The 27,898-nt window shown below is 42.9% G+C and overlaps 1 protein-coding gene across 3 annotated transcripts in view; it reads left to right on the top strand.

The window, feature by feature from the left end:
• The window catches only part of DYNC2H1 (dynein cytoplasmic 2 heavy chain 1), a 694,454-nt gene that overhangs the window by 532,871 nt on the left and 133,685 nt on the right, over positions 1-27,898 (top strand). For all 3 annotated transcript variants that reach the window (XM_077484358.1, XM_077484357.1, XM_077484356.1), the window contains one exon: positions 27,071-27,187. In XM_077484358.1, coding sequence (XP_077340484.1) covers positions 27,071-27,187 — 117 coding nt within the window. The remainder of the gene's footprint in view (positions 1-27,070; positions 27,188-27,898) is intronic.

Raw genomic sequence — 27,898 nt, 5'->3', positions numbered from 1 at the left:
TTTTTTTATTTTTTTTTTTTTACATGGTGATCCAATCTTTTCTGACACTTTTTGGTTACATGTAAGAATCTGTATTTTTTGCTAGAAAATTACTTAGAATGCCCAAACATTTATATATTTTGTTAAAGCAGTGGTTCTAGAGAATACAATGGCGGTTGTTGCTGTTTTTTATGTTACATGGTATTTGTGTTGCAGTTTTTTTTTTTTTAACGCATTTAAGAAAAAAAATAAACTTTTTTTAAAGTTTAATGCAGAAAAAACACAGTCTAATACCCAATTGTTTGACAAAATATTAAAGTTGATGTTACGCCGAGTAAATAGATACCAAACATGTCACGCTTTAAAATAGCGCACGTCTGTGCAATGGCGGAAAACTACGTAGATTTTATTATGCATAGGCAACGCTTTACCACGTGTTACCAATTTGCATTTACACAGGAAGTCTGGTGCTGGAATTTCTGTCTTCAATCTGTCGTTTGCTGGGATACCCCAGATCTCTCCTCTGCCCTAAAAGATCCAGATCATTTCAAAATGGTATGCTCCAATGCTTTGTTCAAACCACTAAGACCCCTTTCACACAGGCTTTCTGATCAGGTCCGCCTGTCAGTTTTTCAAGGTGTACTCGATCAGACGCTCCATTCACCTCTATGGAGCGGTGGATGTCAGCGGTGACATGTCCGCCGATATCCGACCCAATCCTGTCTGTGAAAGCCAGATGAACGATGACCTAATTTTCCATCCGTCTGGAGGATCAGACCGCATGAAAACGGACAGGCAGTCTGTTTTCATCCCATCTCCCCATAGAGGAGAGAGTTCTGACAGATCTGTCTCAGCACAGTGTCATCTACATGCTCAGCCGGGATCAACTGATCGATCCCCCGCTGAGCAAAACGGAGTCCATCGGGCAGACCGCCTGTGTGAAAGAGCCCAAAGGGTTTTCATTTACAAGAAAGGCGCACACAAGGGTCAGCGTTTATTTATTTATTTATGCAAAATGTTTATCCCAAAAGGAAAAAAAAAGTTTCTGTAACTGCTTAAAAAAAGTTAGCTGGAGCTAGTCTTTCATTTGTTAGTCATATTCGTAAAGTCTACCTAAATCTTCTAGTCCAGGGATATGCAATTAGTGGACCTCCAGCTGTTGCAGAACTACAAGTCCCATGAGGCATAGCAAGACTCTGACAGCACAAGCATGACTCGCAGAGGCATGATGGGACTTGTAAAATAAAATATAAAAATGTAAAATACTGCAACTTATCACATGGCTGCTTTGGCTGCTTTACTTTTCCCATTTTTTTTATTTTTTTTTTATTCTTTTTTTTTTTTTCACCAGGTGATCTGGCCAGTGACACACTTCCTGTCTTAGTCTGGCTCCTCAATCTAGGGAGGAGCAACAGAAACACCCTTGGACAGCAGCAATGTCTGGAGAAGGTAGTGTTAGACTAGAACAGAGATATGCAATTAGCGGACCTCGAGCTCTTGCAAAACTACAAGTCCCATCATACCTCTGCCTCTGGGTGTCATGCTTTTAGCTGTCAGAGTCTTGCTATGCCTCATGGGACTTGTAGTTCTGCAACAGCTGGAGGTCCGCTAATTTCATATCTCTGTTCTAGTCTAACACTAGCTTCTCCAGACATTGCCACTGTCCAAGGGTGTTTCTGTTGCTCCTCCCTAGATTGAGGAGCCAGACTAAGGCCTCTTTCACACGGGGCGGATCAGTAAAGATCCGCCCCGTGATGATCCGCTCGCTCAGCGGGGATCGCTCCGTTGTCCCCGCTGAGCCGGCGGCGGACAGGGCGGTCTCCGCACACTGTCAGCTCTCCACTCTCCTCTATGGGGATCGGACGAGCACGGACCGTCTGTCCGTGTTCATCCGATCCGCTCTGCAGACGGACAGAAAAATAGGATTTTCCTCCGTCTGCAGAATCGGACAGTTGCGGAGGCGGACAATAGCGGATGTCTGCGGATGCTCATCCGCAGACACCCGCTATCCCATAGGGATGAATGTATGGCCCGTATTTCATCCGCAAACGGATGGATGAAATACGGACATATCATCCGCATGTGTGAAAGGGGCCTAAGACAGGAGGTGTGAAAAAAAAGGAAGAAAAAAAAAATGGAAAAACTAAAGCAGCCATGTGATAAGTTGCAGTATTTTACATTTTTATTTTTTTGGTTTAGATATATTTTAAGGTATCCTTTTCATACTCGCAGATTGTGATTTGCCAGCTCACACCGTGTAATTTCCTGCGCAGGAACAAGCTGATGTTTATTGCTGTTTTAATTATTTCTCCCATATTTCTGTACTCGGCAGTGAGTTCAGAACGATTATATCTTAATATGTGTTTACACTAAAAACACACTCGTTTTACTGTTCCAAATGATTTTAATTTACTCATCACTTTATTGTTTCTTATTAAGTTCAAGATCTGTAATACCGTATATACTCGAGTATAGGCCGACCCGAGTATAAGCCGAGGCCCCCAATTTACCCCCAAAAAACTGGGAAACCTATTGACTCGTGTATAAGCCGAGGGTGAGATATGCCTGTCCATCCCTGTGTGTGTGTCCATCCATCCATCCATCCCTGTGTGTGTGTCCATCCATCCATCCATCCATCCCTGTGTGTGTGTGTGTCCATCCATCCATCCATCCATCCCTGTGTGTGTGTCCGTCCATCCATCCATCCATCCATCCCTGTGTGTGTGTCCGTCCATCCATCCATCCCTGTGTGTGTGTCCATCCATGTGTGTGTGTCCATCCATGTGTGTGTGTCCATCCATGTGTGTGTGTGTGTGTGTGTGTGTGTGTGTGAGGCCTTGTGTGTCCAGCCTACCTGTGTCCCCAGCCTCCGTCCGGTCCCGAGCCTCCGTCCGGTCCCGTCCCGTCCCGAGCCGAGCCTCCGTCCGGTCCGGTCCCGTCCCGTCCCGAGACTCCGTCTGGTCCCGTCCCGTCCCGAGCCGAGCCGAGCCTCCGTCCGGTCCCGTCCCAGGATCACCGCTCTTCGTCGGCGCCCATTTTCCTGTTCAAATGCCGCGCCTCCCTGTCTGTGATAGGCGGAACACAATTTCCCAGCAGTCTGTGTTCCGCCTATCACGGCCATCCTTTCATCCTCGTCCGTAGTACGAGGATGAGCGGATGTCCGTGATAGGCGGAACACAGGCTGCTGGGAAATTCAGTGTTCCGCCTATCACAGGCGAAGGCGGAGCCGGAGGCGCGGCTTTTGAATTAGAATAGAATGGCCGCTGTCTGTCTGCTCGACACGCTGATCGAGCAGGCAGACAGCGATGACTCGAGTATAAGCCGAGGGGGGCACTTTCAGCCTCAAAAAAGAGGCTGAAAATCTCGGCTTATACTCGAGTATATACGGTAATTAAATATTAAGACTATTACTTTTTCAGTGATTTTCATTAGGCTAAATTGAGTTTGCCTGCACAGTCTAAACAAAAGAAATCAGTTACTCCAATTATAAAAGACTAAAGTGTGCCTATGTCCTGTACACACCTTCTTTGTGCGTTTGACATCAGGAATTACCTGAACGATAATTATATTAAGTCATTTTCACCAATCAAATTTCTTTTTTCACAGATCAAATATGAATATGAATGCGGAATCACTAGACATGTATTCACAATAAATAGTTATGGATGGACATAAAATCTTACATAAAATACAAAATTATTCGCTAATGGGTTTTGCTATACAATATGAATAGAACGAAAAGAATAATTTCTCCCCGTGGACAAAATAACTATGTGTATGTGTGTGTGTGTGTATGTGTGTATATGTATATGTATATATATATATATATATATATATATATATATATATATATATAATATAAAAACGAACTACAAGACAATAGTCTGATTTACACAGTCTAACTTACCCTCTTGCAGGAAGAGAAAGAGCTAAACTATGTAAAATATAACAAATGGTACGCTACTATAGTGCCAAACAAAAGATATCAAAAATTGGAAAAACAAGAAAAAAGTTAAAGAAAAATCTAAAATGGTTATTAAATCAGGGGGAATAATAATCTAAATATTGCAGGAAATCAGTAGGTATTTACAAAAAAATCTATGAATCAGGAAAGATTAATGTAACAATAATTACCCTTCCAAAATGGCTGCTGGCTTACAATGGTCATTACCAGAGTTCACTAAGATGGCTGACTTTCCCAAAATGGTGTCTCGTTAAGGAGGAGCTGCGTCTTACATCCCTAAAGTATTAAATTCTGAGGTCAGATGATGAGGCATGATGATGACCTGTGAATGAAGAGCCTGAAGTGTGTGGAGTGTACTATGTTTGAAGTGAAGTGTTCTACTGGCGTCATCTCCTGGTCCTATATACCAGTGTTTCTCAACTCCAGTCCTCAAGGCGCTCCAAAAGGTCATGTTTTCAGGATTCCCATTATTTTGCACAGGTGATTTGATCAGTTTCACTGCCTTAGTAATTACCACAGCAATTTCATCTGAGGGAAATCCTGAAAACATGACCTGTTGGGGCGCCTTGAGGACTGGCGTTGAGAAACACTGCTATATACCGTTCTTGACAATAAGCTCATAAAAATTGTAATAAGCCTAGCCCAGGAACTTCTTTTCATTGGTTCATGTGGCTAAATATTCTGTTATTTATTTAGGCATTGCCTCTCTTAGCCACCAAGTGTGTTCTAGGAAAAGGGATATATTTGTTCTAAATTATTCTTATAATTTGTTATATGACTGCCTATTTTCTCATGGTACAGGCATGGCCATGTGATATTTCAAATCATTTGTAATATACACTATATTACCAAAAGTATTGGGACACCTGCCTTTACATTCACATGAACTGTAATGGCATCCCTGTCTGTCTGTTGGGTTCAATATTGAGTTGGCCCACCCTTTGCAGCTATAACAGCTTCACCTCTTCTGGGAAGGATGTCCACAAGATTTAAGAGTGTGTCTATGGGAATGTTTGACCATTCTTCCAGAAGCGCATTTGTGAGGTCAGGCACTGATGTTGGAGAGAAGGCCTGGCTCGCAGTCTCTGTTTAATTCATCCCAAAGGTGTTCTATCGGGTTGAGTTAAGGGCTCTGTGCAGAGTCAAGTTCCTCAACCCCAAACTCACTCATCCATTTCTTTATGGATTTTGTTTGTGCACTGGTGCGCAGTCATGTTGGAACAGGAAGGGGCCATCCCCAAACTGTTCCCACAAAGTTGGGAAAGTGAAATTTTCCAAAGTGTCTTGGTATGCTGATGCCTTAAGAGTTCCCTTCACTGGAACTAAGGGGCCAAGACCAACCCCTGAAAGACAACCCCACGCCATAATCCCCCCTATACCATATAATTTGGACCAGTGCATAAAGCAAGGTCCATAAAGACATGAATGAGCGAGTTTGGGGTAGAGGAACTTGACTGGTCTGCACAGAGTCTTGACCTCAACGCATTTGGGATGAATTAGAGAGAAGAATATGAACCAGGCCATCTCGTCAAACATCAGTGCCTGACCTCACAAATGGGCTTTTGGAAGAATGGCCAAACATTCCCAGAGACACACTCCAAACCTTGTGGACAGCCTTCCCAGAAGAGTTGAAGCTTTTATAGCTGCAAAGGGTGGGCCAACTCAATATTGAACCCTATGGACTAAGACTGGGATGCCATTAAAGTTCATGTACATGTAAAGATAGGCATCCCAATACTTTTGGTAATACAGTGTATCTTTGTAATGTTTAAGATCTGGTCTTGCCTGAAAGGATCCTGAAGACTTGCCTGAAAGGATCCTGAAGGGATACAGACTTGTTTCCAAACTGGTTATCTCAGAAAAGTGGAGAGAAACTCAATTCAAGATCACCCATAGAGCCTACTACCCGTTCCGTACTACCACTAAGGAGCCCTCGGAAGCCAAATGCCCCTGGTGCTCTCAAGATCGACCTACCCTACTACACCGTTTCTGGGACTGCACTTCTATATCTACATTTTGGGATTCAGTCTTGGACTACATCCACTCGGTTACCGGGACACTGATACCCAAAGACCCATTGATTTGCCTGTTTAGCTGCGACCCTCTACCCGAGTCGCTAACCTCTCCAAGTCCGCTCACCCTCTCGCATTGGTCCCACCTATGCCTCCTGGCGGCACGCAGGACTATTATGAATTACTGGATTTCCACGACACCACCAAGTCTAACTGGGGTTCAACAAACCCTCCTTTCGCTGTTCCACATAGAACGACTTGATGTTATCTCCTCCCAATTTGTTTCCACTCCCCGCTTCTTTACCAGATGGAGAGCTTATATCGAACGATCCTTTACCTCAGAGGAAATTAATAATATCATTTCCCCCTTTCGCTATACCAGCTGGTACTTGCAACGAGACATAGGCAATGCATTGGGGAAACTCAAGCTGACATCATTACCGGACCATTTACCTCCCTCACAAGATGCCGCTCTTTTACTAGCTCAATTATCGTCGGACGGGTCTGACCCTACCGTTTCTGCAATGGAGGAACAACATCCCTCAGCTCAACCTTCCACATCTCAATAATTCTTCGTAGACTGGGACCCCGGACTAAGCCAAATATTACTGTCCCCTTGTGATCCTCAGAGTAGGAGATTTTCATTTCTGTACTTCTGTATGTATAGATGATATTGTTTCTCATCTTCAAATTCTATTGTGATACCATGCAGCACCTAAACTGTGATGCGATCCTTGTCCCCCAGGGTGTTACCCCCTACCCCCCTATCTCCTTCTCGTTTCTCTTTCTTTCTTTTCCGTTTTCTCCTCTCAACTTCCTTCTCCGCTCTCTTCTTTCTTGAAGGATTAAACTGCCTAATATTTTGGCCCTTGGGGTCGATGGAGCGTTTCGCTCCTTCTATTTTAAGCTGCTCTGATGTTTCATGTTGTTACTGCTTCAGAAAGATACTGTCCACTTCAACTGTCATTTAATTGTTTACACTTATCTTGTTTGTTCAATAAAAATATATTTAAAAAAAAAAGATCTGGTAACGCCATCAAATTAGCATACATTTCTGATACAGAAATATTTAACAGTACAAATTGTTGATTATCAGGTGTTGGAATTCCATATATAGCATTTCTAAAAAAAAAAAAAAAAAACCTTGGAAAATATTAAAACAACTATTACTTGAATATAGTTATGTCACACATAATATAGATTTCCAATAAACAACTGTAGTCCTAATAACACCCTTTTTTCTGTCAGTATAACATATTTTTGTACTCTTTGAATATGGATATGTTCAGTATGTTTGTCAGGTTAAATTGTTTATAATTCATTGGCTCATGCAGTGTCTCACAAAAGTGAGTACACCCTCACATTTTTGTAAAGATGTTCTTATATATTTTCATGCGACAACACTGAAGAAATTACACTTTGCTACAATGTAAAGTAGTGAGTGTGTTGCTTGTATAACTGTGTAAATGTGCTGTCCCCTCAAAATAACTCAACACACAGCCATTAATGTTTAAATCACTGGCAACAAAAGTGAGTACACCCCTAAGGGAAAATGTCCAAATTGGGCCCAATTAGCCATTTTCCCTCCCCAATGTCATGTGACTTGTTGATGTTGCAGGGTCTCAGGTGTGAATGGGGAGCAGGTGTGTTAAATCTGATGTCATTGCTCTCACTCTCTCATACTGATCATTGGAAGCCCAACATGGCACCTCAAGGCAAAGAATCTGGAAAAAAAAATGTTGCTCTACATAAAGATGACCTAGGCTATAAGAAGATTGCCAAGACCCTGAAACTGAGCTGCAGCCCAGTGGCCAAGACCATACAGTGGTTTAACAGGACAGGTTCCACTCAGAACAAACCTCACCATGGTCAACCAAAGAAGTTGAGTGCGCATGCTCAGCGTATTATCTAGAGGTTGTCTATGTGAAATAGATGTATGAGTGCTGCCAGAATTGCTGCTGAAGACAAGCAGACTAAAGACATGGATTACTGGAACCATGTCCTGTGGTCTGATGAGACCAAGATAAATGTATTTGGTTCAGATAGTGTCAAGCGTGTGGGGCAGCAACCAGGCTTGTCTTGCCTACAGTCAAGCATGGTGGTGGGAGTGTCATGATCTGGGGCTTCATGAGGGCTGCCGGTACTGGGGAGCTACAGTTCATTGAGGGAACCATGAATGCCAACATGTACTGTGACATACTGAAACAGAGCATGATCCCCTTCCTTGGGAGACTGGGCTGACCCAAAACACACCTCCAAGATGACCACTGCCTTGCTAAAGAAGCTGAGGGTAAAGGTGATGGACTGGCCAAGCATGTCTCCAGTCCAAAACCCTATTGAGCATCTGTGGGGCATCCTCAAATGGAAGGTGGAGGAGCGTGATGTCATCATGGAGGAGTGGAAGAGGACTCCAGTGACAACCTGTGAAGCTCTGGTGAACTCCATGCCCAAGAGGGTTAAGGCAGTGCTGGAAAATAATGGTGGCCACACAAAATATTGACACTTTGGGCACAATTTGGACATTTTCACTTAGGGGTGTACTCGCTTCTGCTGCCAGCGGTTTAGACATTAATGGCTTTGTGAGTTATTTTGAGGGGACAGCAAATGTACACTGTTATACAAGCTGTACACTCACTACTTTACATTGTAGCACAGTGTCATTTCTTTAGTGTTGTCACATGAAAATATATAATAAAATATGTACAAAAATGTGAGGGGTGTACTCAAATTTGTGAGATGTGTGTGTGTGTGTGTGTGTGTGTGTGTGTGTGTGTGTATATATATATCACACAGGGTCCTGATGATTTGCAATATGGAAACTGTGAAGTGACTTTATATTATATGAATGTCTTTAGCTGGTGAAATTATGACAGGAAAATTAGTTTCATTCTGTGAGGTTTCCGTCTGTGTTTGCAGTGCATCTGGAAAGTATTGACAGCGCTTCACGCTTTACACATTTTGTTATGTTACAGCCTTAAATATTCAAAGCCTGCGTGCTGAAAATTTTCCGTCCCCAACTACAATTGCACACTGCTCAGCGCTTCAGGATGAGATCTAATTTAAGAGAGTTTAACACCACTAAACCCCTGGACCAATGATTATGATCCCCAAAAATTAAAATAATAAATAAATAATCCAAATTAATCAGAAAAATAATAATAATAGCTGCTGCTTATTTAAAACATAAAAAGATATAAAATTATATATATAAAAAGCTCAAATCTTAAAACAAGAGTCCACTAATTATATATAATTATAAAGATAGAGACCACCTTCCACCTCACGTTCCACCTTTCGGTGAGTGCACCCCCAAGGGGGGCTCTTATTTTGAGAGCACGAAAGGTGGAACGTGAGGTGGAAGGTGGTCTCTATCTTTCTTCTCATCACGAGCTGGACTGTATCACCACTATTTCATGAGCACAAATGAATGGCATCTGAACAAGGTTCTGCACGTTTTGAGCGCTGCTATATATAATTAGTGGACTCTTGTTTTAAGATTTGAGCTTTTTATATATATCATTTTATATGTTACAGCCTTATTGCAAAATGGGTTACGTTCATTATTTTCCTAAAAATTCTACAAACAATACCTTATAATGACAACATGAAAGAATTTTGTTTGAAATCTTTGATTTATTAAAAATAAAAAGCAAAAAAATCATGTGTGCATAAGAATTCACAGCCTTTGCTCAATACCTTGTTGTCACCTTATGCACCAGTTACAGCCTCAATCTTTTTGAGTATGATGCTACAAGCTTGGCATACCTATTTTTGGGCATTTTCTACAATTTATCTTTATAGTACCTCTCAAGCACCATCAGGTTGGATGGGGAGTGTCGGTGCACAGCGATTTTCAAATTTCTTCAGAGATGTTCAATTGGGTTCAAGTCTGGGCTCTGGCTGGGCCATTTGAGGACGTTCACAGAGTTGTCCTGTAGCCACTCCTTTGTTATCTAGGTTGTGTGCTTAGGGCCGTTGTCATGTTGGAAGATGAACCTTCACCTCAGTCTGAGGTCCAGAGCGCTCTGGAGCAGGTTTTCATCAAGGATGTCTCTGTACATTGCTGCATTCATCTTATGCTCGATCCAGACTAGATCTCTCAGTTGTTGCCACTGAAAAACATCTCTACAGCATGATGCTGCCACCACAATGCTTCATTGTAGGGATGGTATTAGCCAGGTGATGAGCAGTGACTGGTTTCCTCCAGACATGACACTTACCATTCAGGTCAAAGAGTTCAATCTTTGTTTCATCAGACCAGAGAATTTTGTTTCTCATGGTCTGAGAGTCCTTCAGGTGCCTGCTGGCAAACTCCAGGTGGTCTCTCATGTGCCTTTTACTAAGGAGGGTCTTCTGTCTGGCCTCTCTACCATACAGGCATGATTTGTGGAGTGCTGCAGAGATTCTTCTGGAAGGTTCTCCTCTCTCCACAGAGAAATGCTGAAGCTCTGTCAGAGTGGCCATCAGGTTCTTGGTCACCTCCCTGACTAAGGCTGTTCTCCCCCAATCGCTCAGTTTGGCTGGGTGGCCTGCTCTAGGAAAAGCCCTGGTGGTTCAAAACGTCTTCCATTTACGGATGATGGAGGCCACTGTGCTCATTGGGACCTTCAATGCTGCAGAAATTACCATTTATTGTTAACAGTGGGACCTTTATATAGACAGGTGCATGCCTTTCCAAATCATGTCCAGTCAACTAAATTTACCACAGGTGGACTCCAATCAAGCTGTAGAAACATCTCAGAGATGATCAGTGGAAACAGGATGCACCTAAGCTCAATTTTAAGTGTCATAGCAAAGGCTGTAAATACTTATGTACATGTGATTTGTTTTGTTTTTCATTTTTAATAAATTTGAAAAGATTTCAAACATCTTTCACATTGTCATTATAGGGTATTGTTTGTAGAATTTTGAGGAAAATAATGAATGTTATCCATTTTGCAATAAGGCTGTAACATAACAAAATGTGGAAAAAGTTAAGCGCTATGTATACTTTCTGGATGCACTGTATCTTTCTCAGAGCTGAGACAATGGCTGGTCATTGGATAACTAGCCTTGCTTATCCTTTCTGTCCGTAAGCCTATCTGAATATACATAAGGCCTTGTAAAATAGTTCTGACAAGTCAGTAGCAATGAGATCGAAGTCTGGTATTTAATTTGATCTCTTATGGGAGAAAACCTTGGGGGGCTCCAGCTGAGATGAGGTAAAAGAGGCAATAATTGGTTTTATAGAAATTGTGAAAATGAGGTGTATTTTGGAAAACGAATTAAGTTACACTTACTGTATACCGGCAAAGAACAACTTCACTGAAAATGTACTACTTCTTCTGGATGGTGTGGGCAGAGCTTAAACTCTCATTGGGTCTTCCCTTTTGTTCCCGAAGCCTGGTGGCAGGATTGCCTATGGTACCAGCTGTGATACATAGTTGGTAGGTTGGGCTGCTTGTTATCAGTGAAGTCAGCTCTTTCTCAAAATATATGTATATGATATAAATATGAGAGAGAGAGAAGGCATGCTGTACTGGTATTTTCGGACCATGAGTGGCCATTGCTTCGGTCTTGTTGCTGTCACTAGTTTAAGAAATGTAATTACTGAGTCTCCAGCCATTTTCTGGAATATAAAGTCCTCACTGCCTTACAACATTTTTGAGCTGAATACCTATATTTTGGAAACTTGAAGCTGACTTACAGCTGAGAACCTACAATGTATGGAATTGCCACCGGTGTTCGCTCTTTGATCTGGTTACGGATACCCATGCGTCCTAATTGGCAGTGCTTTGGGGCTTGGATCTGAGGGGGTGGCATCTTTTTCAAATTTACTGACTTATGTTTGAGAGTGGCATACCAAAGAAATACTTTTATCTGAAGAAGAGTTATAAGAAATAAATGTAAACGCGTTGGGTCTCCTGGCTAGGAGTACTAGATTAAGACATTTTATTGTGGATAGTGTATATGCTTTAACGCACCTGTGGTTATATGGGTATTAAGATAACTCAATGTCACACTTGTCAGATTAGATGTATCATGATGTCAGAACAATTTTTGTTTTAATGTAAAGATTCATTTTAAGCATTTTTTGTGAAAAATGTAATATTTATTTTTTATATCATTCTTCTTATGTGTTAAAGTCCTGGGGAAGAAAATCAAATTGTAGAGTAATGATCTGCACAGTTGTGTAGTCCTCAAAATGAATTGAAGCAGAGTCCCACAAACATATCATCATCATCTATTTGATGTTAGCTAACACAGCACTTAGTTTAATTAAAAATATGAATGCTGCTAATGTTTTACGGAGAGGGTTTGCCCTCCAGCTTGAAGTGCCTGGCATTGTCATCCACCAGAGTAATGACAGCTGTTGTCATGGTGGTAAGTTAATACCAAAACACCTGTCAGCATGATGAATCGTGTAGAAAGCAGATCAGTGGCACTCAGGCAATCAGCTGGAGTGATTTGAAAATTATAGTAACTTTCTTGTTTTACAGTTTCAGTTAGAACGTGTCAGGGCTGCTAACCGTCAGCAAGAACCATCTGAGTTATCTGATCCTTTTAAAGATAGACACATACTTAATATGATTGTAGCCATATTAGTGCAATTAGTACTCAATTTTCTCTGTCATAGATAGACGCAAACATTCATATTATGGTAGGTGTGACGGAAGTAAGCAAACAGCTTATCAGTAAAACACTGTAAAGTACAACCTTTTACACCTCAAGTGTTCCATGTGTGACTGACGTAACTTTATTGCCTTTCTATAACCAAAGAAGTAGAGGTGATATCTGTGGCATGAACTAGTGATCCTGAATTCATAGTTTCCTGTTGGGTATTACAGTCAACCGGTGCCAAGGCTGTGAACATTAACTACTTAACCTCCCTGGCAGTATGATTCAGTCTGGAATAAGGTACTGAAAGCGGTACAATTATTTTGCATGGAAATCTGGCTTTTATTTTGTAGTCCTGTAATTCTTAGGAATAACGCTCTGAAATCTCTTCAAACCAGAGTCTAGCGGACATCCCGGGTATGATAAAGTTTATAATATAATAAAGAATAATAAAAATTATTCAATAATGTAATCAAATCCAAAAAAAACTGAAAAAGGGACATGTTTTGGTTGCTATGGACAATCTCCAAATTCCAGGCAGAAAAAACAGTATTTATAATATAAAAGTGCATGCAGGGCATTGCACAGACCACTAGGTACAAAGGGTGTGTGTATTTTTTAATACAGCACTGTAATCTGTAAGATTACAGTACTGTGTGTGTTTTGTGTGTTTTTACTTTTTTGAATTTGCCGCCGTTCTCCGCTCCCGTGCGTCGTAACGTCGCAGGGAACGGAGCTCGGCGGCATTCGGCACTGTGAATCGAGCGGAGGACAGCTCGATCATACAGCGCGGCGGACATCGCTGGATCCAGGGGACAAGGTAAGTAACTCTCCCTGTGTCCTCCCCTGCATCGAGCGATGCGATCCCGAGTCTGGCTTGGGGTTACCGCTTATGTAATTAAAATCCCAACCCGAGCCAGACTCGGGATTACCGCTAGGAAGGTTAAGGACCAAGCCTCTTTTTGAGATCTGTTGTTTACAAGTTAAAATCATTTTTTATGTTAGAAAATTAATTAGAATCCCCAAACATTATATATTTTTTTTTTCAGACACCCTAGAGAATAAAAGGCGGTTGTTGCAATACATTATGTAACATAGTATTTGGGCAGTGGTCTTGCAAACACAATTTTTTGGGGAAAAAATACACTTTTTTTTTTAATTAAAAAATAAGAAAACAGTAATGTTGGCCCAATTGTTTTTTATATTGTAAAAGATGATGTTATGCCGAGTAAATTGATACCTAACATGTCATGCTTCAAAATTGTGCCTGCTCGTGGAATAGGGGCAAACTTTGACCCTTAAAAATCTCCATAGGCGAGGTTTAAAAATTCTATATGTTGCCAGTTTTGAGTTACAGAGGAGGTATTTTGCTAGTATTATTGCTCTCACTCTAACGATTATGGCGATACCTAACATGTGGTTTGAACACCGTTTTCATATGCGGACGCGACTTGCGTATGCGGTCACTTCTGCGGTGGGACGGGGCACTTTAAATTTTTAAAGCGGGATTGCACTGTGGAAAAAAAATATTAAAAGCCAGCAGCTACAAATACTACAGCTGCTGACTTTTAATAAATGGACACTCACCTGTCCCAGGGTCCAGCGATGCCGGCAGCCGAGGCCGATCGATCGCTTTCGGCTCTCGGCTGCTGCCGTCACCATTCTAGGTGAGGGAATCAGGAAGTGAAGCGCTGCGGCTTCACTTCCCGATTCCCTACTGCACATGCGCGAGTCACGCAGCGCAATAGGAATTGTCCGCGCTGTCTCTGGGACCCGTGTGTGTCCCAGCAGACAGCGCGCAGGGACAGGAAGAGGCATAGACTCCCGTGGGAGTCTATGCCCGGAAGTGGGTGTAAATACCTGTCTTTGACAGGTATCTGCACCCCCCTCCCCCCTGAAAGGTGCCAATTGTGACACTGGAGGGGGGAGGGTTCCGATCAGCGGAAGTTCCACTTTAGGGTGGAACCCCGCTTTAACAGGACCTCTTTAATGTGAGATTTGGGGTCAAAAAGACCTCAGATCTCACATTTACATTTATATGCAATAATTGTTTTTTTTTTAATGTCCCCTTTAAGACCATTTGGTGGAAGTGACGTTTGACGCTGCTTCCGTCATCCAATGGCATGGAGCCAAATGGGGGCCATCTCTCCCTCACTCTGCTCCATGTTACTGAGGGGAGAGGACCCGATTGCCTCTGCCACTACCAATGGCTCCGAAGACCACCGGGGAGTGGCATAATGGGGGGCACCTCTCCCACTGCCAATTAAAAAGTGATCTGTGATCCCTGTGCTCAGTCTTGCTATGGTGTATGACCTGTGACATACAACTGCCTTCCACAACCTTACCTTAGTGGCAGAGTTTGGCTGTTTCTCACCCAGTTTTAAGCCTCCTACACAGCTTTTTCTGTTTCAGGTAATGGTTTTTCAACCTACATATACAATTAATGATTGTTTGCATCTACTTGGTGTGATTGGTTAATCATATACCTGACTCTAATCCTACAAATTCCCTGACTTTATGCAAAATGTGTAAGAATTGATACTGGCTTGAAGCCAAAAGGGGTAGACCAGATATTGATATGATTTAATTTTTTCTTCTGTTCACTCAGTTTGCATTTTGTAAATTGATAAACAGAAACAATTAAAATATATATATTTTTAAAGCATTCTTACTTTACAGCATTTCTTTACATCTGCCTAAAACGTTTGCACTGTACATTATAACTTTGTAGCATCTCACAAGAGTAGAGGCTGCAGCTGGGGCTGAATTGTGTAATTTGTGAACACAGCCAAGAGCTTCCCCGACACCAGGGTTTGCATAATTAGATAATCTCTAAGTCAGCAGTCTAGAAAGTAGATGGTTATTTTGCAAAATGCTTGAAGAAAGGTGGTGCTGTACTTCTCTAGAGAAGAGCAGATATCAGCAGAAGCACTGTGATCTCTGCAAGAGGTCATCATTTCTCATAAATGTTACCCTTCTTAGATAGCAAGGATAACTTGCCACAAATTTGTGGCAGTGTTGAATTGTAAGTCTGTTAACCTGCTGCACATTTTCACTGACAAGTTGTACACTTGCAGAGCACTTAAAGCACAAGTTCTAGCAAGTTCTTGTATTGTATATATAACAACTTCTATTGTAGCTCTGGCTGTATGTTTATGTCCTGCTGGAAAGTGAACCTTCACCCTAGTCTCAAGTCTTTTGCAGACTTTAAGATTGTAAGATTGCCCTGTATTTGGCTCCATTCATCTTCCCATCAACTCTGACCAGCTTCCCTGTCCCTGCTGAAGAAAAGCATCCCCACAACATGATGCCGCTACCACTATGTTTTTACAATGGGTTTGTTATGTTCATGGTGATGTGCAGTGTTAGTTTTCCACAAGACAGTGTTTTGCTTTTAGGCCAAAAAGTTCAATTTTGGTCTCATCTGACCAGAGCACCTTCTTCCACATGTTTGCTGTGTCCCCCACATGGCTTCTCGCAAACTGCAAACAGGACTTCTTATGGCTTTCCTTCAACGATGGCTTTCTTCTTGCCACTCTTCCATAAAGGCCAGATTTGTGGAATGCACGACTAATAGTTGTCCTGTGGACAGATTCTCCCAAATGAGCTGTGGATCTCTGCAGATCCTCCAGAGTTACCATGGGCCTCTTAGCTGATTCTCTGATTAATTCTCTCCTTGCCCACCCTGTCAGTTTAGGTGGACGGCCATGTCTTGGTAGGTTTGCAGTTGTGCCATACTCTTTCCATTTTCGGATGATGGATTGAACAGTGCTCCATGAGATGTTCAAAGCTTGGGATTTTTTTTTATACCCCAACCCTGCTTTAAACTTCTCTACAACTTTATCGCTGACCTGTCTAGTGAGTTCCTTGGCCTTTATGATGCTGCTTGTTCACTAAGGTTCTCTAACAAACCTCTGAAGACTTTGCAGAACAGCTGTATTTATACTGAGATTAAATTACACACAGGTGGACTCTACTAATTAGGTGACTTCTGAGGGCAATTGATGCCACTAGATTTTAGTTAGGGGTATCTGAGTAAAGGGGGCTGAATACAAATGCACGCCACACTTTTCAGATATTTATTTGTAAGAAATTTTGGAAGCCATTTATTATTTTCCTTCCACTTCACAATTATGTGCCACTTTGTGTTGGTCTATCACATAAAATCCCAATAAAATATATTTACGTTTTGGTTGTAACATGACAAAATGTGGAAAATGTCAAGGAGTATGAATACCTTTTCAAGTCACTGTATTTGCCTAACAAAACCTTTACTATGTTGTTCACATGTATGGTGTGCCTTGCAATACCTTAGTGACCCTGATGGCTGCATTGTTATGCTGCCTGTTGAGTCGTATTGCTGAACTTGATTCTGGCAGATGTTAAAGTCGCTATGCTCTGTGCATTAAAAAGGCACATTTTACCCACATGCATGTACAGATTCCACTGTTTAATATTCAGCCAGTGTCATACTCTTCAATCGCTACATCTAGAGACTGGAATTCCAGCAGTCCAATGCTCTATACGTGCATTCAGCACATGAAAAGTGTAGCAATCCAATCCATTCAGCCTGAGCACCACAAACACCGGTCACCCATTCATTCTGCCATCAACATTTTTTAACCCGTTGCTAATTGCGCTGTTGTTGTGGTATGAAAAATAGAACGTATCATTTTGTTATTAAAGCTGGGAAGTAATTTCATGGTTGACTGGGAAAAAGGCACATGAATAGCGAGAAGCCCCAGAATCTTCACTTGGGCAAGCACTTAATTAGAACCATCTGTCAACTGACAAGCGCTGATGTTATTTCTCTTACTATATTATGCTTTTTATATACACATCATAAGGGTATTTATTTTCCTGTGCCTCTCATGTTTAAAAACATAGCTGTTCTGACATAGGGTTCGCTGTCGTGGGAAAAAAATTTACATTTGCCACAGGTATCATGTATTCTGCATAGAATTTTAAACTGTCTGAAATAAGATTAAATTAATACGCATTGCTTCTTGTTTGATTAAATAATAGTTCTCGCTGACAGCATTGTAAAATATGAATTGAGCGTATTAAAAAGAAAAAAAAAATCCAAAATCGTTTCTCCTGGTCTCTTGCTTTAAAAACCTATAGATCTGCATATCTATAATGTTAAAATCTCTTTTCACTGAACCACCTATTCAGGACTAAGGAAGTCTTTATTTATTTCCATACAAGCCAGCAAATACAGTATATTTCCAGTCCATGCTTGCACTTCGGTGGGTACAGCAGTTCTTTTATGGACTGTTATTTGGGCAGGTCATGTCTTTTGACAACACTGTAGATATGATGCAAATTATTTTTTTGATTACCATTAATCTGTGTTTTATATTATCCATTGCTGCCAAATTCAGGAGGCTTTTTTCTTTTTTTTTCTTGATAGGACTGTAACTTTTTTTTCACATAGTTCTGTCCCATACAGTCCCTCTCCCATGCTCCTGTATGTGTGAGGGGGCCTGACTGCAGTAGAAGGCATTGGTTGAACCATAGAACATGGTGGTTTTCATTGTCCGTGTGCAGGAAAATATTAGTTGCCATCAAATATATTCTCTGCTGAACATCCACTGAAAGATTTACATATTCATCCCTAAGGACTCATTTACACCTATGCTCTTTATAACATTCTGGTGTGAGATGTGAAGGGGCAGGTCAATGCATAGTTACAAGGCATTTCACTGTTTACCTTCTTTTCCCTTGTTTTACAACTTTATTGAAATGACACAAAATATTCAACTTTATGCACCACAGTTCATGGTGTGGTGTACTACGTCACAACATGCTATGCTGCATAAAAAATACATTCTGTCCTACATTTCTTCAGCACCCACCAACGTAGTGCATTTCTGTGAACTAAAACAATAGGACAAAAGGCAAATTGTCTTAAATATGGGTTGGGGGTGAATTGGGCAACACTCCCCAAGGCAGCCCAATGTATATGGCATAAATGGGCCATTGTTATCAAAGTGTTAATCAAACCACAACCAGATATAGTGAATGCAGGGTCCTGGGTTTAGTAACACTTTAAGGCCAGCCCAAGACTAAGCAATTTTCTTTCCTGCAACCACCATTTCTTATGTAATCTAATTATGTTATCTAATCATATGTAAATTCCGGCAGGCTAGTTGTGATGGTTCAAATCTCAGCCGGTTACTTATGAACCGGCCAAGATTCGAACGGTTTATGGCCAGCTTAAAACCTGTTAAGGACTTTCAGCTCCAGCATGGGGATGTAAGAGCACCTACCAACAGTTGATGTTTTCTACTCTCAGTATTCGCAATCATCCCTAACAGATAGCAGAGTGTTCTCAACACGGCATCAGAAAATAAAAAGCTAGAGAGAGGGAACATAAGCAAGAGAAAGGAAAATTCTTGACAAACACTCTACCCCCCCTCCCTCTACTGAACCCTTAAATATGTACCTCTCCAGTTTGACCCCAACATTCATAATAGGCTGTTGAAAATAACTCCGGAAGTAGCATGCCTTTTATCACTACTAATGGAACAGTTCCTGTTTACACCAACATTTTTACTGCTTTCTAGTTTTTCGTCTGGAAGAGTTCACCTTATCTCCCACCCAGGTGACAAGGCACAGGCAGTGAGTGTAATGCCTAGTACACACAGTCGGACATTCCGACCACAAAATCTGTCTGATTTTTTCCGACACGGATTTTGTCTGAAACTGGTGTTGCATACATACGGTCGGACAAAGTTGTCGGAAAATGATCGTTTGGAATGTGGTGACGTTCGTTGCGTACGACGGGACTATGTAGAGGCTAGTAGCCAATAGCTTTGGTCTTGTATTTCGATCTGAGCATGCGTGGCACTTTGTCTGTCGTAATTCTCTACAAATGACCGGAAAAAGTCAGATTGGATTTTTTTGTCGGAAAATTTTAGATCCTGCTCTCAAATTTTTTTCCGTCAGAATCTCTGACAGAAAAAATTGGATTTTTATATACAGCTTACCTGTAAAATCCTTTTCTTGAGAGTACATCACGGGACACAGGTGCTTCATTACATAGTGGGTTATATAGGCACCTCTGGTGATTGGACACTGGTTAACCCCAATTTAGGAGAATTCCTCCCCTATATAACCACTCCCATATGGGAGGCAACTCAGTTTTGTAGCAAAGCAATAAGAAACCACGTAAAACCCAAGAGGGGCGGGAGCCCTGTGTCCCGTGATGTACTCTCAAGAAAAGGATTTTACAGGTAAGCTGTATATAAAAATCCCATTTTCTTGATCATACATCACGGAGCACAGGAGCTTCATTACATAGTGGGATGTCCCAAAGCAATGGTCAGATTGAGGGGAGGGAGACACAGATCATAATTATAGACCGCCAGGGACCGGAGGACCTAAACTGCAGCCTGCAGTACACTGCGCCTGAAGGCGATATCCTCTTGCCCTCTGACATCCACCTGATAGAATCTGGTGAATGTGTGGACTGGTGACCAAGTTGCAGCCTTACAGATCTGAGCCAGGGAGGCCTGGTGATGCACTGCCCAAGAAGCACTTACAACCCTAGTAGAGTGCGCTTTCACTGGAAAAGGAGGAATCTTCCCATTTACACTATAGGCCTGAGAAATAACCTGTCTAATCCACCTTGAGAGAGTGGATTTTGACGCCGCCTGGCCCTTACTAGGCCCTTCCTAGGGCCTTCCGGCAAAATAAACAAGCAATCAGTTTTCCTTATCTGAGCAGCTGCTTGAAGATATATACTGATTGCTCTAACCACATCCAAAGTGCGCAAAGATTCTTCTTCTGCGGACTGTGGGTCCGGAAAAAAGGATGGTAGGATTACGTCTTGATTCAAATGGAATCCCGAAACCACCTTAGGTAGAAAAGACCTGTTGGGACGCATGACCACCCGGTCCTTATGAATAATTAGATACGGCTCCTTGCTAGAAAGAGCTGCTAGCTCTGATACTCTTCTAGCTGTAGATATGGCTACCAAGAAGACCAATTTTTTTGGTCAGGAGAAGTAATGAAGCCAGATGCAAAGGTTCAAATGGTTGCCCCTGCAGAGCCGAGAGAACCAAATTCAGATCCCATGGGCATACCGGAGGTTTGACTGGCGGTCTTATCCGCATGGCCCCCTGGATGAAAGCCCGCACCAGGGAATGCGATGCAAGTGGCTTCTGAAAAAACACTGCAAGGCTGAAATCTGCACCTTGATAGTGCTTATGGCCAAATTCATTTCTAGGCCTGACTGGAGAAAGGCCAAGATCCTGCTAATGACATACTTTCTAGGATGCCATATCCTGAGTTCACACGAGAAAACATATGCCCTCCAGTTTTTGTAATAAATAAGCCTGGAGGCCGGCTTTCTGGCATTGACCAGAGTAGAAAGGACTGGCCCCGAAAGGCCACGGTCTCTCAGAATGTGGGTCTCAGCAGCCAAACCGTCAAATTCAGACTGCGTAAAGCAGGATGGTAAATTGGACCCTGTGAGAGCAGATCTGGCCGGAGAGGGAGGATCCATGGCCTGCCTACTGCCAACTTCATGATCTCTGCGTACCACGGTCGCCTGGGCCAAGCCAGGGCCACCAAAAGGACCGATTTTTTGTCTCCCTCTTGACTCTTCCCAGGAACCGCGATAGAAGCGGGCTCGGTGGGAAGGCATAGATCAGATTGTACTGATCCCAGGGAACTGTCAGAGCATCTGACCCCTGAGCAAGTGTATCTCTTGTCCTTGACACAAAATTGTCCAGTTTCCTGTTGAACCTGGATGCAAACAGATCTACGTCTGGAGTACCCCACCTGTGACATATGCTCCGAAACACGTCGGGGTGCAGAGCCCATTCTCCTGGGCACAACTGCTGGCGGCTCATAAAATCCGCCTGCCAATTTTCCACTCCTGGAATGAAGACTGCAGAAAGACACAGAACATGCTTTTCTGCCCAGACAAGTATGCGATTCACCTCTTTTTGGGCCACCAGACTCCTGGTACCGCCCTGATGATTGATATAAGCCACTGCTGTGGCATTGTCGGACTGAACCCGAACAGGGAGACCTCGTAGTCTGTAAGACCACTTTATGAGAGCCATATAAACTGCCCGGATCTCCAGGACATTTATGGGCAATAGCTTCTCGATCGCAGACCATTTCCCCTGTGAGCACGTCTCCTCCAACACTGCTCCCCAGCCTGTCAGGCTGGCATCTGTCGTGATAATCTTCCATGGAAGAGGAAGAAAGGTTTTGCCCTTCAGCAAATTCTTGGTTTGTAACCACCAGATGAGACTCCTGCGTGTCCCTGGGGATAGACGCATAGGAAGATCCAAGGATTGGGGCTTCCTGTTCCAAGCCACAAGGATGCATCTTTGCAGAGGCCTTGAGTGGAACTGGGCGAATGGGACGGCCTCGAAGGAGGCGACCATTTTCCCTAACAGTCTCATGCACAATCGAATGGGGGAAGATCTCCAACCCAGAATTAGGCGCACCAGATCCCCAATGGCCAAGGCCTTTGGCCTTGGAAGAAACACCTTGCCCTGAGCGGTGTCGATGATCATACCCAGGTATTCCAACCTGGTGGCAGGCTGTAGGGACGACTTTTCTAGGTTTATGATCCAACCTAGGCGTTCCAGGTGTTCTAGCGTTCTGGTGACGCTGTGGTTCAGGAACGCTACTGTTTTCTCCATGAGAAGCAAATCGTCTAGATAAGCCATGACGGCTATACCCTGAGCGCTTAGGTTTGCCAAGAGAGGGTCCAGAATCTTTGTGAAGACTCGAGGGACCGTAGCAAGCCCGAACGGCAAGGCCACAAATTGAAAATGGCGCCGCTCTACCGCGAACCTTAGAAAATTTTGGTGTGCGGGAAAAATTGGCACATGGAGATATGCATCCTTGATATCTATTGATGCCATAAACAGTCCCCCTTGCAGGGAGGAGACCACAGTGCGGATTGACTGCATTCGGAAGGACCGGATGCGTAAAAACCGGTTCAGATCCTTAAGATCTAGGATAAGTCTGACCCTTCCATTTGGCTTTGGAACGGTGAAGAGATTTGAGTAAAACCCTGAACCTTGTTCTTTTGGGTCCACTTCTACTATCACCCCCTGGGATAGTAAGTGATCTAATGCCAGAAATAGCAGTTTTTGCTTTACTGGATCCCTGGGGATACTTGACCTTAGAAAGCGAGAAGGTGGAATCTTCTGAAACTCTAGCCTGTAGCCCAGAGATACCGAAGAGATCACCCACTTGTCCCGGATCTCTTCCCGCCAGGCTCCTGCAAACTGCAGGAGCCTCCCCCCCACTCGGCCGAGCGGGGGACGCCCCTACACAAGGAAGTTTTTGGGCTTTTGCTTGGCAGGCTTTCGCCCCCAAGTCTTTTTCTGCCCCTGGGCCCGGTCCTGAGCCTTTCCTGTAGAGGAGTGTTGAGAAGGCCGTCACCACTGCTTAGAGCTTGATGCTCCGGGAGAGAGAGCACGCCTGAATGAAGGACGCTTGCTCCTTTTGACTGGAAGGAGAGTAGATTTACCCCCTGAAATTTTTTGGACGAATTTGTCTAATTCTTCTCCAAACAAACGTTCCCCTTTAAACGGGAACCCAATCAAATGCTTCTTGCATGACAGCTCAGCTGCCCAATTATTTTCAGTGAAATAAACTGGGGCTGGGACATTAGGAGAGGCTGCAAAACCTGACAGGGGCACTGACTCATCCTGTGAGGTTGGCTCCAGTCTTGCAGGGGGGGGGGATGGTAACTTACAGGCACTTTTAGAACCCCTGGACCTAGGCGGTGATTTACCAGTGCCTTTGCTACCTCCCCCTGAGACCCCCTTACGAGGAGACATAGTCCTAAGCTACAAAGCAGAGGTACTAGTATAAGTGCAATCACTGTTGTGCTTAAAGTCTCACAATAAATATATATGCTTAAACTGCACAACCTTATGCTGAGTAGGTGTCTAAGGTTTGCTTGGATCCAATCCCCTCGGATGCTTACTGCCCACAGCTCCTGTGTCTCCACTTACAGCCCCCTGACGCTCTGGCCTTTTTAAATCTGCCGCCTGGCGCCTGCGCAGTACAGCGCCGTGCACACTGACGTGCACGGCTCACAACCACACTCCCCCCTCCTCCATTAGGCCGGGAACGCGCCCATGGCGCATGCGCGAGGACCGCGGGATCCAGGGGGGGGAAGGAGAACTCCACCGGAGCTGCGTGGGACCCCCAGACTACGTGGGACCCCTGTGTTACCTTGTTGTGGCAGGGACTGCAGTGGAGACGTGAGACAGCTGGAGAACCAGGCTTCACTGAGCGTTTGTGCTGAAAGGCATGTAAGGATGCATCAGGCTGCTCTTACTCCCTCTAGTGGTGGAAACCAGGTAAGACATACAACTACTCAAAATGAAGAAATCCATCATATAATTGCATATATAGGATTAACTTCCCTTACCTGTCCTCGCCACAGGAATTGCTGAAACAGACAAATTCCAGCCTTCACCCATCACGGCGGGCAGTGTTAGCCAACCTTTAGGTTTATCTGGGGCTCTTTCTCAGAAGATCCTCCTACCTGGACCATGTAAAAGACTCTGCCAGAAACTTTCATGCGCTCTGTATAAACAGTACACCAAGTCTGGTTTTCCCAGAGCCCAGTCTTCCAATAGGAGAGGACTTACAGGCCAAACCTCATTTCTGCGGCTGACGAAGCCCGGGTACCATACCATCTTGGGAGTCAAATATCGGCCAGAGGTATGGATCCGGTTTGTTGTAGCCCTTAGGCCCCCGCAGGGACCTGCACAGAGCTAAAGTTTTACGTGACAAACCACCATAGACACTGGCGAAAAAACTGAGGTGCCTCCCATATGGGAGGGGTTATATAGGGGAGGAATTCTCCTTAATTGGGGTTAACCAGTGTCCAATCACCAGAGGTGCCTATATAACCCACTATGTAATGAAGCTCCTGTGTCCCATGATGTATGATCAAGAAAGTCTGATAGAGCCCACACACGATTTTTCGACAATATAATCCGATCGGACCTTTTCCATCAGAATTTCCAACCGTGTGTACAGGGCATTTTTCTGTAACAGGCATATAAAAAGCAATTAAAACACTTTTCGTAATTGCCGCTTGTGTCCCAACTGGAGATTTCTCCTCGTTTTACATCCTATTGAAAACTGTGTCCCCGGGACAGGAAAATAGGACAATTCTCTATAAAACTTGGACAGAAACTCTAACAGAGGCTAGAATTATATTTTATCTCATTAAATTGTATGTAAAACGTTTCTTTTCATTTTGGAAAGAGAAGGAAAGAGTCAAAACCTCTATTAGGTTATTTTTTGCCCTCTGTCTTGTTGGGTAGATTTTCCTTTACTCCCTGTCTCGAGCACCACAAACTATGGGGGATTCCCTTATTTTACAGATCTCACCACAACAGGTACCCACATGGCACATTTATCCCTTGCCTCCTGTTCTGGTGCCAATTCTAAAATGTTGGATTTCACCTCACTTTGCTTTGATTACAATGATCACCAAGACAAATAGAGGGGACACTGACAGTATTGAAAATGAAATAAAAATACATTCAATAATATAAAATAGCCAGTACATACACTCTAATATCCAACAAGGGGTTAATACATGTCTGTCACACATTAATCCCTATTTAGGACTGTGTGCTTATTCCCACCATGACTAGTATAGATTACATTCTAAGAGGGAAATCTTTGTATACCACAACAGGTTACAGTACATAAGCATATGAAATCAGATCATAGTCCACTAGTGTAGATCAGAATACCAAAGAATTACTGATTTGCTTGATGAAAACTCAACCGCAGCCTTGACGTTTTGGTGGCTGGAATTTCAGTCTATGCCATGTCAGCCCATTACATTTTTCTGGGATATTTTCAAGGCTTTTTTTAGATGGAATATTATCTCCCATGTAAATGCTGCCAAAATAAAAATTCATATGGAAAATGTTAAATCATTCTAAATCCCCCATATATATGTATACTAACTTTGCGTTTGCACCAGATGTATGCAATTGAGCCCATATGGTTCATTCCAAAAAAGAAAACATGAGGGGAGACCATCTGATAATACCCATTGATGTGTTTTTCAAACAAGGCAACATAGCAGCCAACATTTTAGCTAGCCTGGCTAGTGTAAAAAAAAAAAAAAAAAAACAATTCTAGAATTAGGCTACTTTCACACTACTGCATATTTGGAATGTGTGCAAAATTGTGCAGTGTCTCGACACGCAGAGAAACCCACTGACCTTTAGCAGAAGGGTGGTGGTGCCATCAATTGGTAATTGCACCCCATGCTTCTGCTAACGCCTGCAATTTTGTGCTCACCAAACCGCATAGTACTGTAGCACCATGCAATTTGGTGCAGGGACTTCCTTTTTTGCATTTCTTGCATGTAGGGCAGCCCGTTAAAATGAACAGGCTGCCCTACACGCGATGCATGGAAACACGCCCATGTTCGGTCGCACCTGTAGTTGTGAACCTAGCATTAGAGGGTTGTGTGATAAATCGGGAAACATTCGCTTAGACCTACATTTTACAAATTTATTAATAAGAATATGAATATCAAATAGTTGATAATCATAGTCTATAAAAAAAAAATCAATGGGGTTCTGTAGTCCTAGCACCAGTCCATTATTAGGATGATAATACTGCTCCTCCATAGGTGTGAGTCTTGTCATTCTAGGACCGGAAGTGTGCTACAAGCACGATCAGCACATAAAGAAAATAAGGCCGAAAAAGGAAAGAAAATGCAGCCACTACATCTAAGGACTGTTAAATGAATATAGTATATTTTTGTTCTTGGGTTTAAATACACAAGATAAAGGGACACAAGACTAGTCGTCCTGCACATGGACGTAGAGGGACACAGAGGCAAATTTTCACGCAAGATTACTGCACAGATCTGGAAAAAAATTTACAAAGCACAAGAAGATGGATGCCGCACAGTTGCTTAGGGGTTAGCACTCAAGCCTTGCAGTACTATGATCTTTGGGTTCAAATGCCAACAAGAACACTATCTGCATAAGGTCTGCAAGTTCTTTCTGTGTTTGTGTAGTTTTCCTCCGGGTACTTCAGTTTCCTCCCACATTCTAAAGACATGCTAGTAGGTTAATAGGTTCCTGTCTAAACTGGTCCTAGTATGTGTATGTATCTACCACTGGGGAGATTTTTTTTTCCTTCTGGTGGCATTTTTACAAGACATGGGCAATGCATATGTCGCCAAGCCAGGAAGGCTCAGACAGCATTCAAGCATTGTTAGAATTTCTATGCTTTCACACTTTCTACTAAAAATGTGTGTTTGTGTCCCAGCTGGGGGCTATTTCCCACTACTTCTGGCATGACGTGAGGGTAAAACTTTCTATACTATCCAAAAGTTTTGTTTGGAGTTGGCTATTAAAATGTGAATGTGCTGATATATATATATATATATATATATATATATATATATATATATTTAATAGAGCGTTCTTTGAATATAAATCTTACTTGTTTTTATGTTTTATGTCTGTGTTCTGCCCAGGTGATATCGCAACTGAGGATTCTAAGCCGCTTGGTAACTGCAGGCTCCAAGTTTGACCGGGAATTGTGGTCTAATGAACTGTCTCCTGTCCTCAACCTGTGGAAGAAGCTCAACCAGGTGCAGTCATAATCATAAATATGCAATATATGTTCTGAAACCTTGTACAGTTTCCATTTTTCCTACAAACCTAGAAGAAGCAAGAAACCTAGGTATTTCCTTTAGAATGCATCATCAGGCTCTATTCCACTATTGAAATTACAAGAACTTTCATTATACTACTAAATAAATATTGAAGTAAGAATAAGCTATAGGGCCAGTTCACACTGCGACGCGAGGCGAGGCGACACGGCTCGCCTCGCCTCGCTCCCGCAAGTCGCCCCCGTTCTGTACAATGGAACCGTTCTGAGAGGAGCGACTCGAGTCGCTCCGACTCAGAAAAAAGGTTCCTGTACTACTTCGGGGCGACTTCGGGGGCGACTTGCATTGACTTCTATGCAGAAGTCCTCTGCAAGTCGCCGCTGAGCTCCCCGCAAGTCGCGGCGAGGTAAGTCGGAGACGCCTCGCTGCGGCTCGCTGTGTGAACCGGCCCATAAACAAAAATAAATTTAGTGCAGTACTGGCTGCAATTTAGCTCTAATGAGAAAAAATACATGATGAGTTTGTGAAAGGTACAAAAAAACTGTACTTGGTGGTATGAATAAAGGGGGAAAAAAGAAAAACCCAAGTCTGAGTCCAGTCTAAAGCCGGGTACACACAGCACGAATGTCGGAAGACAATGGCCAGTTAAAAAAAAAAAAGTCAGACATTTGCCCCACGTGTGTGTGTCAG

This window comes from Lithobates pipiens, unplaced genomic scaffold, assembly GCF_037356315.1.
Source record: "Lithobates pipiens isolate NorthernLeopardFrog02 unplaced genomic scaffold, aLitPip1_a1.2 Scaffold_16, whole genome shotgun sequence".
Classification (NCBI taxonomy): Eukaryota; Metazoa; Chordata; class Amphibia; order Anura; family Ranidae; genus Lithobates; species Lithobates pipiens.
Note: the sequence above shows the minus strand (reverse complement) of the source record. Positions and strands in the feature narration are given on the sequence as shown.